At 44.4% G+C, this 15,369-nt stretch overlaps 1 protein-coding gene across 4 annotated transcripts in view; it reads right to left on the reverse strand.

Annotated features, from left to right (window-relative positions):
• The window catches only part of LOC136767576 (NLR family CARD domain-containing protein 3), a 152,182-nt gene that overhangs the window by 39,937 nt on the left and 96,876 nt on the right, over window positions 1-15,369 (reverse strand). For all 4 annotated transcript variants that reach the window (XM_066721454.1, XM_066721455.1, XM_066721456.1 and 1 more), the window contains 2 exons: window positions 12,099-12,272; window positions 7,444-7,617 (listed from right to left, as the gene is read on the reverse strand). In XM_066721454.1, the coding sequence (XP_066577551.1) occupies window positions 7,444-7,617; window positions 12,099-12,272 (348 nt within the window). The remainder of the gene's footprint in view (window positions 1-7,443; window positions 7,618-12,098; window positions 12,273-15,369) is intronic.

The following is a 15,369-nucleotide window of genomic DNA, read 5'->3' on the forward strand; positions in this document are numbered from 1 at the left end:
ATCAGATAAAGTTTTCATTTAATTTAAAGGAGTTACAACAATTGTTTCAATTGTATATATTTTTGATTTAGACAGGGAATAGCAATGTTTGCTATTGTGGAGTTTATGGACAGCTCAGAAGTTGAGGTGATACCAACTAATTGGTTAATTGACAACAAAAAATGCTTATGGCCACCATTTAAATCTGCATACAAGGCAGTTCAAACATGCATGACCCCTGCAGCACCTGGGCAACTTTTAAAATCAGGATCCTGTAGTATTTTATGAAATAGGCTAAATTATTAAAAAGACTAATCAATGTTGCTCCAGTATAGCCTAATAACTCAGTAATTATTTAGTGAAATATTCATGTTTTGTAAGACTTCATTACAAAATAGATATACTTTCTGATTCCAAGAATAATTTCTAGTAATCTGTTCATTTTAGGAAGCTTACATGTATTGTGATATTTACTAGTGCTGTTCAGTACATTGTGTTGCTACAATATTGCACTGTTTGTTTACTCTGAAAAATGTGTGTTACTGAATTTTAATTATATACACACATTACAGATTCATATGCAGTTGCGCGGTCAAAATTGAAGACATCATGTGACCTTCAAACTGATGTGGATGAAACAAGTAAAGAGAAGCAGCAAAAAAGAAAAGGAGGTAATTGTTATACTTAATATTTATATTTATATTGATATCCCACTCTTCATTATATAGAGCATCTACATTAACACTTGTTTTGTAAAGGGGAAAGCTGGTGGTTCATGAGAAATAAAAATATCTATCCTTATGTATATAAGAAACAGAATCAATGATACAGCTCTGGATAAAATTCAGAGACCACTTAGCATTGATTTCTGAACTTGAAGTGCTATCGTCATTTTTGCAGAAATCTGAATATATATAAAAAAAGAAACATTGCAATTAATTGTCCAGAACTAATGTAAAGACCAAACAGGATCTACCTGTCTTCAGATGAAGATGAGCAGCAGCCCTCTTCACTGAGGATGGCTCACCCAGAATGGACCGAATGGACCTCAGTTAAGACCCGTGGTGCTTACTGGCATTTTAACACCCTTTTAAGCAATGACACGCATTTTAGAACATGTTTTATTTTTTTCTGGCAGCAATGGAGAGCACAGAAGCATGGTTTTACTTCCCTGGGACAGTGGTGGGATGTGGGGAAGGTGCAGATTCACCTGTCAGCAGTACACTGCAAGTGTCACTAAGAGTATAGATGAGTCTATGAGGGCTTTGGAGACGGACATCCTGGAGCTCCAACAGGCTCTAGAGTCCACTCCCAATAGCAGGCTTGTTGCGGACCTCAAGACTAAAAAAGCGTTGCTCATTGACCTGCTGGATACGAGGGTACAGGGTGCGCTGACGAGATCGAGGTTCCAGAGTGTATCGCAGGTGGACGCCCCGACCCACTACTTCTTCAGTTTGGAGAAAAAGAACGGCCAGAGCAAACTGGTCCACTGTCTCCGCACGACGGCCGGGCACGAGCTGCACGAGCCAGGGGAGATCTGAGGGAGGGCTGTGCAGTTCTATACGCAGCTCTTCTCCAGTGAGACAGGAGGTGAAAACGCGGCTCACTCAAGCAGGTTCCACCAAGGTCTTCCACAGGTCCCCAAAGAGTGGAAAAGGGAGTTGGAGGGGGAGCTCACATTGGAGGAGCTCTCCATTGCCCTCAGTGGACTGCACAACGCTAAGTACCCTGGCATAGACGGTCTCCCCGCAGAGTTCTTCCGTGCCTTTTGGCCACAGCTGGGGGCGGACTTGCTGGCCGTGTACAGGGAGAGTCTGGCTCAGGGTGAGCTGCCGCTCAGCTGCAGGAGGGCAGTGGTCACACTGCTGCCCAATAAAGGGGATCTGTTTGACATAAAGGACTGGAGACCTGTCGCCTTGCTGTGTGTGGACTATAAGCTGCTCTCCAAAGCTCTGGCCAACAGACTGCGGGAGGTTATGGGGTCTGTGGTAAACTCTGACCAGACGTACTGTGTACCTGGCAGGTCAATTTTTGACAACAGTTTTCTGATCAGGGATGTTTTGGCAGTCTCCAAGTTATTGGGTTTGAATACTGGGCTGATTTCTCTAGACCAGGAAAAGGCGTTTGACCGGGTTGAACACCAGTATTTGTGGGGGACCATGCAGTCCTTCAGGTTCAGCCCTGTCTTTATAGCCATGATTCAGGTGCTCTACTGGGACATTTACAGTGTACTGAAGATCAATGGGGGGCTCAGTGCTCCCTTTTTCTGTGAAGAGGGGTGTCAGGCAGGGCTGTGCTCCCTCAGGCATGCTCTATTCTTTGGCCATCGAACCCCTGCTCCATGAACTGCGCAACGGCGTCAGCGGACTGTCCCTGCCACACTGCTCCACCCCCCCCATCCGAGTGTCGACCTATGCTGACGACCTGGTGGTTAAGGTGGGGGGTTGGAATCGGACATCGGGGCATTGCACACCACCCTCACAGACTTTCAGACTCCGTCTTCAGCCATTGTGAACTGGGCTAAGAGCTGTGCCCTGTTGCTGGGGCAGTGGGAAGGTTGCGCCCCCACAGCATTGCTGGACAGGCTCATTTGGAGCAGGGGAGGTTTTAAGTACCTGGGAGTGCACATGGGGGGATGAGTCCAATGAAAGAAGGAACTGGGAGGGGGTGCTAGAGGAGGTGCGAGGGCGTCTGGGTCGCTGGCACTGGTTGCTCCCCCAGCTCTCCTACAGAGGCAGGACTCTGATCGTCAATAACCTGGTGGCCTCCACACTGTGGCACCGTTTAGTGTGTGTTGAGCCACCACCCGGGCTGCTGGGCGAGCTGCAGAGAGCCGTCCTGGATTTTTTCTGGGACGATATGCATTGGCTGAGGAGAGGAGTGCTGTACCTGCCCCAAGAGGAGGGGGGGGCAGGGCCTGATCGATATCACCAGCAGGGTGTCTGCCTTTCGGTTGCTGTACGGCCCCCCTTCTTTGCCCTGGAGGGCGCTGGCCTGTGCCCTGCTTCACCAGGTGGGGGCGCTCCAGCTGGATACAGCTCTGTTTCTGATGGACTGTAGCAGACTGGACCTGTCGGCACTTCCCAGATTCCACCGTAACCTGCCGAAGGCCTGGGGCCAGCTGAGGGCTGAGAGAGAGTCCCTCACGCTGCAGGGGCTCCTGGAGGAGCCGATCCTGTACAACCCCTGGCTGGACACGCCCTGCACCCACTCCCCCGCCTTCATCCGCCTGCTGGTTGGCGCCCGGCTCACCAAGCTGGTCCACCTGCTGGATCTGCAGCAGGGCAGCTGGCTGAGTGCAGAGCATCTGCGTGGTGCACTGGGGCTGCATTCACTGCGCTGTGTGGAGCGATATTTGCTCCAGCTGCGTGCCGCCCTCCCCCTGGGGGGACTGCTGCTCCTGGAGGAGCTGTTTCAGGGGCGCCCCCTCCCAGATACACCACCATCGTTCCAAAGCCTGTGTGTATCCCCTGCTATCACTGATACTGCTGGCCCCCTAGGGCCACTGCTGGACATTGACAGCCTGAGTGCACGTCCCTTGGCCACCATGGAGGGCAGGGCCCTTTACAGGGTCTGTGTGAAGGTGCAGAACCAGGGCCAGCTCTCCTCCCTCCCTGATACACCCTGGAGAGTCAGGCTGGGGCTGGGGGAAGACACTGCGCCCGCCTGGAGAAGCCCGTACAAGCCCCCCCTCAATAAGAGAGCTGGCGATCTGCAGTGGAGGGTGTTACAAACCATTATTGCTGTCAATTCTCTTATTACTGTTCTTAACCCTGCTGTGTCCGACGCCTGCCCATTCTGTGCTCAGAGAGACCGTGTTTCACTGTTTTAGCACATGCTCTCGGTTGTCACCTATTTTTAGTCTTTTAACTCGTCTTTTTACTGATCTTAACCTGATTTTTAACACAAAGGTTTTTATTTTTGGGGCGAGATACACCAGAAAGACCAAACGTGAACCAGCTGGCAAACTTCTTGCTGGGCCAGGCTAAAATGGCCGTCTACAAGTCTAGGAAGGACAGAGTGTGTGGGGAGGGCAGTGAGGATGCAGTGAGAGTTTGCCATGCTGGTCAAGTGCAGAGTCAGACTAGAGTTTAACTATTACAGGCTGATGAATGATTTGGAGAGTTTTGAACAGCTCTGGTGTATTAATGATGCCCGTTGTGAATTGTATGATGGGGAGTTGGTTTTTACAATATAATTCATTTACAGGGTTTACTCATTGATGGATGTTTTCTTGTGAGTATTGGGTTGCTTTCTTTAAAAGTATACAGATCAGAGTTAGTGCTTGTTGGGGGGAGACAAACAAAGGGGAAAATTATTTTTTATTTAGTTATTTTCTTTTGTATGAATTATTGTGTGTTGCAAACAGACAAAGTCTGATAAAAGTCAAAAGTCTCTCTCACGTGAACCAGTAACCCGCTGCCGCAGCTCAACTTGTAGCTCTGTTGCCAGAACCGAAACCGGAAACCAACTAACCGAAACTGGATGTCCGACTAACAATACTAATGAGAGACTGACCTTCTTCTTACTAACCGTTATTGTAGTCAATGTGTTTGTAATTTTGATTAACGATTTGTGTGTTATCATATGTGATTCCGTGATCTTTGATTTGGTCAAGGAAGTGATTTGTCTTTGATTTGTTGATCTTGAGTGAATTTTAATTAGTTTTTCCCTTTCTGTATAACTAGTGTAGTGCTACATATTGTTTTTGTTTTTAATAAATTCGAGAATTTAAATCTTTGGAATTGGTGTCTGTGTCCAATTATTACAGAAATTGAGTTCTACAAGATTCTAGGATTCTTGAAAAGGTGATACTTAAATTCACTTCTTTAACTGAAATGTATAAGTGTACCTTACGCTACATCATTGTGCTGGGAATGTTAATTGGGTGATTGCTCATTGTGCTGGGAATGAGAGAGACAGGGTGAGAATTCAGGTGATGATGACCTCTGTAGGCCGACTGGGGAAGTGTGGAGAGATGATGTCACAACTAGCCACCGGGCCTGTGTGATCTACTGACAAGGGTGTGTAAACATTTGATCATGTCAAAGTAAGGGGATTATTTGCTTTGCCAATTGTCCCTTAAAAATATAGATATTTGAAAAATAGTCATCAAAAAAGTATATGACTGGTAATGATATACTTGTGTCAGTTGAATAAGAGATGCAAACGTTTTCTCTTCTGGGAGCTGTAAGAGCAAACCCAGTGACAAAGGACGCCACACAGAAGGACATGTCTGCAGTGGCCATTGTAAGATATTTGTTAGAATGTATTTTATTATGGGAAATTCTATGCTATCTGGTTTGGGACAGGAAACAGACTTCTGTCCTTTGATCAAGTTCCCTAAACTCCAAAAGATACCTGTCCTCTGATTGGCTCCTAGCCAGATCCCAAAGACCCCACTTCTGAGTTACATTAGCATCAAGCACCCAACTCATATCGGCAGCAAGATGTGATTGGTTGAAAGGAAACCTTATAAACTAGGAACAACGAGAGAGAGGGGAGTTCAAAGGAGAGTTCAAAGAAGGAGACAACGACAAGAAGAAGAGCAGGAGGAAGAGAGAGAGAGAGAGAGAGAGAGACACCGCTGCCTGAATAACCACACTGACCTAAGCTGCCCTGTGAGGAGAAGAGGAGAAATCGGGTATTATCTGTTTCTTTCTGTAATCCAGCTGAAGTTTAAAATTACTCATTTTCAGTAATATAATTGAATGATATTAGTTTCTATTTTTGTCACAAATAAATGATTATTGCACATCTGTGACTTGACCGCATCTTCCCTCTAAAAAGAATCTGAAAAGAGAAACCAATTGACCTATGAGTTTTCAGATCAACTATTTATTTAGATGGAAAAACCAAGCATATCAAATTCTCGTACACCATGAACTGGCTCCGCTACGCTAAGGATAGGCTCGGTGGGAGAAGACAGAACTCGAATGCTGAAGACAGAGCAGAAGCTGTAGTGTTTCTATGGAGTCTTTATGCGCTGGTTTTGATGCTCAGTATAGTGTTGGGGTAAAATTGCTTTCCAGTAAGATACTAGTTAAAACTTGCTCTTATAAGGGTTTCCTTGTTGTAATTAGGATTTCTCTGCTCAGACTTATCTGTGTGGCAGATAGAGATAATTTCTACTGCCGTGGACAACTATATAACATGTTCTTATCAGTATAGTGTGTGCTGTGTCCTTGGTACCAGTTCTTCCATGTCTGGATGAAATATTGTTTCCCCAAGAAAGAATACCTAATGAATTATTGCTTCCTGTGTTTTGGAACTGCCTGGGACATATGCCAAGAAAATATCATCCAGGTCTGGGACGGCCCCGAACCTCCTTTGAAATATTGCTTGTAGATGTATAAAAGGCTGTGTGAAATGTTCAATAAACGAAGATAAACGAACAGACATTGTGTCAGTGACTTTACTTCCCGGGCCGGTCTCTTGCTGAGAGTCTAAACTATTACTGGAAGCGCTCAATGGGGTGCCTGGTTCACTGGGACACGAAGGGATGCTTCAACTGAAGCGTTGTACATAACATATAGTATGTATAACGGAAAACAATAGTTTACATTTATGTGTGAGCAGCATATCATGCAGCATTTTGCAACATCAGCTACAATATTGAGAATAAGTAATAATGTTACCTTTTATTCCACATGTTGGTAACAAATCTGCATTACACTTGTGAGGGCAAATCCTTCTGTTCGCCAGTTCAGTTATTATTGTTTGATTCTTTAATTAAATTATTTAAACATACCCAGGGTGAGTCTGTTTACCTTCTGAAACTTTCTGTACAATCCACAAGCAGTATTGCAGTGTAAAGGGGAAAATGTGGTACATAATTTAAACTATAGTATTGCACGTGTTACATATATATATATATATATATATATATATATATATATATATATATGTGTGTGTGTATGCATGTATGTGCTGCATGAAAAGTGGCTCAAACGTGACCTAATAAATGTTGACAATAAAATAGACACTTCAGTAATCCAATTGTTTTCTTTTTTTTTTTTGTATCCATAAGTGTATTGTTATTAGGTCAGTTAGTATATTGGTCCAATTGGCAAAATTATGTTGGCATGTAACGCTGGGCCAATGATGGGTTCCAAAATAGGGTCAACGATCGGTCTGACATTTGGCCAACGTTGGGGCAATGTTTGCATGTTTACTGGGCAGACACTATTGTCTCATGTAAATACATACATACACACATGAATACAGAAATCTGTTTCAATAGATTAATCCATAAATCAACCATCTCTTCCTACCTGCCCTGTGTAGGGTGAGGAGGACACATTATAATCAGGGAGTGAAAGATGAATAAGGGACAGCAGGTTTGACAGAGACACAGTACAGGGAGAGACGGGGTTAGAGCAGCGAAGAGGAGGTGAGCTCAGAAAACACAGTCTCTCCCTGTCAGTGACTGAATATTCACACAGTCACACAGCCTCTACTTACCGCAGTGTCTCTAGTTTACAGTTGGGATCCTCCAGTACAGCGGAGAGCTTTGTCACTCCTGAGTACCCTAGGCGATTGCGGCTCAGATCCAGCTCTCTCAGAGTTGAGGGGTTTGAACGCAGAGCTGAGGTCAGGGCTGCACAGCCTTCCTCTATGATCCCACAGCCTGACAGCCTGGAGAGGAAAGGAGACACGTTGGTGATGTATTTGTTTGTCCCAGACCTTTAGAAACAGTCATGCTGTTGTCTGTACTAACAGAAGTGGAGGCTCCACACAGAAGAGCAGCAGCTGAGCGTCACACTGTTGATGTCATTCATCTCACATGAGACACACATCCAGCATGACAAGCAGGACAACATGTGAGTCTGAATAAATCTGTCAGTTACAGCCTCATCACAAGTGAAGGTCCATGTAGTTCTACTGTCACATACGTGACTCAGAAATGCTGATTCAAGACGATGTTTGACTCGTCCTTTAAAAAGTGATTTTAAAAACAGACTCTGATTGTGGAGCGCTTGCTGACTTCATCAAGTTCTGGATCTAATTGTAAGGACTGATGAAGTTATAAAATGTCCACTGTGTCTCTGAAGACTTGCCAGCTCTGCCTGAACTCTGCTGGTGTCTCATCACACACAGGGAGCAGAGCAGAGCAGAGCCGCTCATTACACTGCTTGCACTATTAACATGGACTTACTGGACAGCATAGACATGTAACAATTTAACAACAAACTTTGTCAAAATGAGCCTCCCTGAGCAATGACAAAAAAATGACTGCGCCTCCTCATAATTTACTAAAACAATACAGCAATATGTTGCAAAATCTTGAATAAAAGAGTATGGATTTGATCAAAATACACATCAGTATGAGTTGCAGAAGTATACATATTGAGATCAGAAACAGCTAAAATAAAAATGTACAACCATTTAAGAAACATGACACAAACCAATGACAGATCAATTCAGTATAATATTCATTATTCCTCCCTTATCAGTGGGAGGGTGTGTTGTTTCTCAATGAAAGCAGTGGGATTGGGGTTGAAATGTAAGCCTAGGTCACATTGTACGATCTGAAGCCGATTTGATCGTCACGACAGGCAGCTGGTCGTGCAGTGAGAGACGCTGATGCGTCGCCGCCTGCGATCTGATCGTAAGAGTCGGAGCCGCTGAGTCTAGTAAACCTGTTTCATATGTGACGTCATCAGCAGCCAATCAGAGCCCAGCTGACTGAAGCAGAGAAACACAAGAATAAACGTGACAGGAGAATACGACTGTCATACGTATTTATTAAAATACTTCTAATACCAATGGTTGTTTCGGGGCACGTTATTTTAAAATACTATACGCTTTTTCTGTTTTTTCCGCAGTATTGCACAGATCTGCAGAAATCCTCTGATCCCATTGGTGCAACAGCGCAGATTTGCGCTACACAGCCGTGTCCTGTACATGTGCAGTCCGTGTGAGTTTGCTTTTCTGTGTGCGGATCACTGTGTCTGTGCAGGTGAGGGTGCAGGCTGACACGCAGATGCACGACAGGGATGTCAGATCAGTCAGTGTGTCTGTACTGAAGGCTCGGCTGTGCGCTGCTTCCCCACGCAAAACACACATTCAGTGCAAAATAGTGGTCAAGTGTGAGCTGCGCACTGTGCACAACATCGGCTCGGACTGTAGACATCGTGTAGTGCGACCCCAGCACGTTGCTCAATTTACTTGTCGGGCAAACTACAAAATGTACGTATAATAATTGCCATTGTAATTTGCTTGCTTAGAAGCGTCTCTGTGTGAACATGATGCACACAGTGCAGAAAAGCAGCAGCACGTTTAAATGCATTACAGTCTGATGCAAAACTAGTAGTAATAACAACAATGGGGAGTAAGGATATTTTTTTTCACAATAATAAAGATTATATATACTGTCATGGTTCCCAAGCCCTTACACTACATCCCCGCTAAAGGCCGCCATTACCCTGCCTTTCCTATCACTTCTGCCTGCTCTCACCTCTCAATCATCCCATTGACATTCCAGAAAACCTTGTGCACGTGTTCTCTCACCCTCTGCTCCTGTTCGTCCTGCACCTCCCAACCTGGTTGCCTGCTCCCTATATAATCCCCTCACTTCCCTCACTCTGGGCCAAGTGTTGTCAGTTCATGCTGCAACTGTATGCATGCTCCCTGTGCCCGCTCCTTAAAGCCTTGTTTCCTTGGACCATCCGCTTGCCTTCCCGACCACGACTCCGTCTCTCCCTTGCTACTCTGTTTCCCTGATCGCCTGACCATCGCCTGTGACCACGACTACTTCTGTGCCCAGCCCTTGATTGCCCTGATCTGCCAGCACCCGACCCGCGCCTGTCCGACCACCCCGACCACGTACTGCAATTGGGTCCTCTGTTCCTGTGTCCAGCGGAAATGTGACACCTACAGCATATATTATATTCCATGTACAGTTTTCTTGTGTATAAGCAAATTAAAGTGTTACTCCTATGTTTATACATACAAACTTGCATTTCTTTTATCAGCCCATAGTTCATAAATACTGTGCATTATTGTTTCCTGTTTAAGAAAATCAAGCTATATGCAAAACAATCTTATTCCGAATATCATATGCATAGTACTAGACATAAAAGTGCTGCACATTGTAATATACAGACAGGCGACAAATTAAAGGAAAGACCTGAATAAATGAATGGAGGAACATAACGAATGCAGATGCCTCCAAACAGGTGTACTGCATGATACAATAAAGCAATTCACATCCTGTCATGCTCTGTGGCATGTATTTAAATGCTGAGCAGGCCCAGCTGACCTCGATTTATGCATCAAAATGGCAATAGGAAAGGATCTAAGTGTCTTTGAAAGAGGGGTCATTATTGACTAAAGTTACATCTGCTTTCAGATCTATGGGAAAGACATCAGTAAATCAGGTTGGAAATTGTGGTCAAAAGCGCACATTTGATGACTGTGATGCTCGTGATTACTGCGATATGTAAGGAAAAACAGAAGAGCAACTCTTTCCCAGGTGACTGAGAGTGTCAATGCAGGACGTGATCAGTCTGTGTCAGCAAGAGCAGTCCATCAAGAACTACACAGAGGATATTATAGTAGGGCTGCAGTGCAGAAACCCCTCATTACAAAGACAAACGCACATTTGAGTTCAGTGGTGCAAAAACCATAGGCACTGGTCTACAGACATGTGGAAAAAAGTGATCTGGTCAGATGAATCATCCTTCACCATATTCTGGACAAGCGGGCGAGTGCATGTGTGGCGACACCAAGAGAACGGTACAGGCCTGACTGCTGGACCCCTACAGTGAGGGGGTCTGGAGGCTCTGTTAGGCTGTGGGGGGCATTTTCCTGGCATGGTTTGGGTCCGCTTGTCCTCTTAGAGGGAAGGGTCAATGTAAATCATGACAAAGTTATTCTGAGTGACCAGCTTTATCCTATGGTGACGCATTTAAAATTACTTATTTTCAGTAATATAATTGAATGATATTAGTTTCTATTCTTGTCACAAATACAATATTATTGCACATCTGTGACTTGAAGATGTTCCCTCAAAAAATAATCTGAAAAGAGAAACCAATTGACCTATGAGTTTTCAGATCAACTATTTATTTAGATTGAAAAAGCAAGCATATCAAATTCTCGTACACCATGAACTGGCTCCGCTACGCTAAGGATAGGCTCGGTGGGAGAAGACAGAACTCGAATGCTGAAGACAGAGCAGAAGCTGTAGTGTTTCTATGGAGTGTTTATGCGCTGGTTTTGATGCTCAGTATAGTATGTGTAATGGAAAACAATAGTTTACATTTATGTGTGAGCAGCATATCATGCAGCATTTTGCAACATCAGCTACAACAGTGATAATAAATAGTAATGTTACATTTTATTCCACATGTTGGTAACAAATCTGCATTACACTTGTGAGGGCAAATCCTTCTGTTCCCCAGTTCAGTTATCATTGTTTGGTTCTTTATTTAACTTATTTAAACTTACCCAGGATGAGTCTGTTTACCTTCTGAAACTTTCTGTACAATCCACAAGCAGTATTGCAGTGTAAAGGGGAAAATGTGGTACATGATTTAAACTAGAGTATTGCATGTTTTATATATATGTATGAGCTCCATGAAAAGTGGCTCAAACGTGACCTAATAAATGTTGACAATAAAATAGACACTTCAATAATCCAAATGTTGTTTTTTATTGTATCCGTAAGTGTATTGTTATTAGGCCAGTTAGTATATTGGGCCAATTGGCAAAATTACGTTGGGCCAATGTTGGCATGTAACGCTGTGCCAATGATGGGTTCAAAAATTGGGGCAACGATCGGTCTGACATTTGGCCAACGTTGGGGCAATGTTTGCATGTTTACTGGGCAGACACTGTTGTCTAATGTAAATACATACATACACACATGAATACAGAAATCTGTTTCAATAGATTAATCTATAAATCAACCATCTCTTCCTACCTGCCCTGTGTAGGGTGAGGAGGACACATTATAATCAGGGAATGAAAGATGAATAAGGGACAGCAGGTTTGACAGAGACACAGTACAGGGAGAGACGGGGTTAGAGCAGCGAAGAGGAGGTGAGCTCAGAAACCACAGTCTCTCCCTGTCAGTGACTGAATATTCACACAGTCACACAGCCTCTACTTACCGCAGTGTCTCTAGTTTACAGTTGGGATCCTCCAGTACAGCGGAGAGCTTTGTCACTCCTGAGTCCCCTGGGCGATTGCGGCTCAGATCCAGCTCTCTCAGAGTTGAGGGGTTTGAACGCAGAGCTGAGGCCAGGACTGCACAGCCTTCCTCTGTGATCCCACAGTCTGACAGCCTGGAGAGGAAAGGAGACACGTTGGTGATGTATTTATTTGTCCCAGACCTTTAGAAACAGTCATGCTGTTGTCTGTACTAACAGAAGTGGAGGCTCCACACTGAAGAGCAGCAGCTGAGCGTCACACTGTTGATGTCATTCATCTGACATGAGACACACATCCAGCATGAGAAGCAGGACAACATGTGAGTCTGAATAAATCTGTCAGTTACAGCCTCATCACAAGTGAAGGTCCATGTAGTTCTACTGTCACATACGTGACTCAGAAGTGCTGATTCAAGACGATGTTTGACTCGTCCTTTAAAAAGTGATTTTAAAAACAGACTCTGATTGTGGAGCGCTTGCTGACTTCATCAAGTTCTGGATCTAATTGTAAGGACTGATGAAGTTATAAAATGTCCACTGTGTCTCTGAAGACTTGCCAGCTCTGCCTGAACTCTGCTGGTGTCTCATCACACACAGGGAGCAGAGCAGAGCAGAGCCCCTCATTACACTGCTTGCACTATTAACATGGACTTACTGGACAGCATAGACATGTAACAATTTAACAACAAACTTTGTCAAAATGAGCCTCCCTGACCAATGACAAAAAAATGACTGCGCCTCCTCATAGTTTACTAAAACAATACAGCAATATGTTGCAAAATCTTGAATAAAAGAGTATGGATTTGATCAAAATACACATCAGTATGAGTTGCAGAAGTATACATATTGAGATCAGAAACAGCTAAAATAAAAATGTACAACCATTTAAGAAACATGACACAAACCAATGACAGATCAATTCAGTATAATATTCATTATTCCTCCCTTATCAGTGGGAGGGTGTGTTGTTTCTCAATGAAAGCAGTGGGATTGGGGTTGAAATGTAAGCCTAGGTCACACTGTACGATCTGAAGCCGATTTGATCGTCACGACAGGCAGCTGGTCGTGCAGTGAGAGACGCTGATGCGTCGCCGCCTGCGATCTGATCGTAAGAGTCGGAGCCGCTGAGTCTAGTAAACCTGTTTCATATGTGACGTCATCAGCAGCCAATCAGAGCCCAGCTGACTGAAGCAGAGAAACACAAGAATAAACGTGACAGGAGAATACGACTGTCATACGTATTTATTAAAATACTTCTAATACCAATGGTTGTTTCGGGGCACGTTATTTTAAAATACTATACGCTTTTTCTGTTTTTTCCGCAGTATTGCGCAGATCTGCAGAAATCCTCTGATCCCATTGGTGCAACAGCGCAGATCTGCGCTACACAGCCGTGTCCTGTACATGTGCAGTCCGTGTGAGTTTGCTTTTCTGTGTGCGGATAACTGTGTCTGTGCAGGTGAGGGTGCAGGCTGACACGCAGATGCACGACAGGGATGTCAGATCAGTCAGTGTGTCTGTACTGAAGGCTCGGCTGTGCGCTGCTTCCCCACGCAAAACACACATTCAGTGCAAAATAGTGGTCAAGTGTGAGCTGCGCACTGTGCACAACATCGGCTCGGACTGTAGACATCGTGTAGTGCGACCCCAGCACGTTGCTCAATTTACTTGTCGGGCAAACTACAAAATGTACGTATAATAATTGCCATTGTAATTTGCTTGCTTAGAAGCGTCTCTGTGTGAACATGATGCACACAGTGCAGAAAAGCAGCAGCACGTTTAAATGCATTACAGTCTGATGCAAAACTAGTAGTAATAACAACAATGGGGAGTAAGGATATTTTTTTTCACAATAATAAAGATTATATATACTGTCATGGTTCCCAAGCCCTTACACTACATCCCCGCTAAAGGCCGCCATTACCCTGCCTTTCCTATCACTTCTGCCTGCTCTCACCTCTCAATCATCCCATTGACATTCCAGAAAACCTTGTGCACGTGTTCTCTCACCCTCTGCTCCTGTTCGTCCTGCACCTCCCAACCTGGTTGCCTGCTCCCTATATAATCCCCTCACTTCCCTCACTCTGGGCCAAGTGTTGTCAGTTCATGCTGCAACTGTATGCATGCTCCCTGTGCCCGCTCCTTAAAGCCTTGTTTCCTTGGACCATCCGCTTGCCTTCCCGACCACGACTCCGTCTCTCCCTTGCTACTCTGTTTCCCTGATCGCCTGACCATCGCCTGTGACCACGACTACTTCTGTGCCCAGCCCTTGATTGCCCTGATCTGCCAGCACCCGACCCGCGCCTGTCCGACCACCCCGACCACGCACTGCAATTGGGTCCCCTGTTCCTGTGTCCCATGTGACACCTACAGCATATATTATATTCCATGTAAAGTTTTCTTGTATACATGCAAATTAAACTGTTACTCCTATGTTTATACATACAAACTTGCATTTCATTTATCAGCCCATAGTTCATAAATACTGTGCATTATTGTTTCCTGTTTAAGAAAATCAAGCTATATGCAAAACACTCTTATTACGAATACCATATGCATAGTACTAGACAAAAAAGTGCTGCACATTGTAATATACAGACGGGCGACAAATTAAAGGAAAGACCTGAATAAATGAATGGAGGAACATAACGAATGCAGATGCCTCCAAACAGGTGTACTGCATGATACAATAAAGCAATTCACATCCTGTCATGCTCTGTGGCATGTATTTAAATGCTGAGCAGGCCCAGCTGACCTCGATTTATGCATCAAAATGGCAATAGGAAAGGATCTAAGTGTCTTTGAAAGAGGGGTCATTATTGACTAAAGTTACATCTGCTTTCAGATCTATGGGAAAGACATCAGTAAATCAGGTTGGAAATTGTGGTCAAAAGTGCACATTTGACGACTGTGATGCTCGTGATTACTGCGATATGTAAGGAAAAACAGAAGAGCAACTCTTTCCCAGGTGACTGAGAGTGTCAATGCAGGACGTGATCAGTCTGTGTCAGCAAGAGCAGTCCATCAAGAACTACACAGAGGATATTATAGTAGGGCTGCAGTGCAGAAACCCCTCATTACAAAGACAAACGCACATTTGAGTTCAGTGGTGCAAAAACCATAGGCACTGGTCTACAGACATGTGGAAAAAAGTGATCTGGTCAGATGAATCATCCTTCACCATATTCTGGACAAGCGGGCGAGTGCATGTGTGGCGACACCAAGAGAACGG

The sequence above is a fragment of the Amia ocellicauda genome, chromosome 14 (assembly GCF_036373705.1).
Source record: "Amia ocellicauda isolate fAmiCal2 chromosome 14, fAmiCal2.hap1, whole genome shotgun sequence".
Classification (NCBI taxonomy): Eukaryota; Metazoa; Chordata; class Actinopteri; order Amiiformes; family Amiidae; genus Amia; species Amia ocellicauda.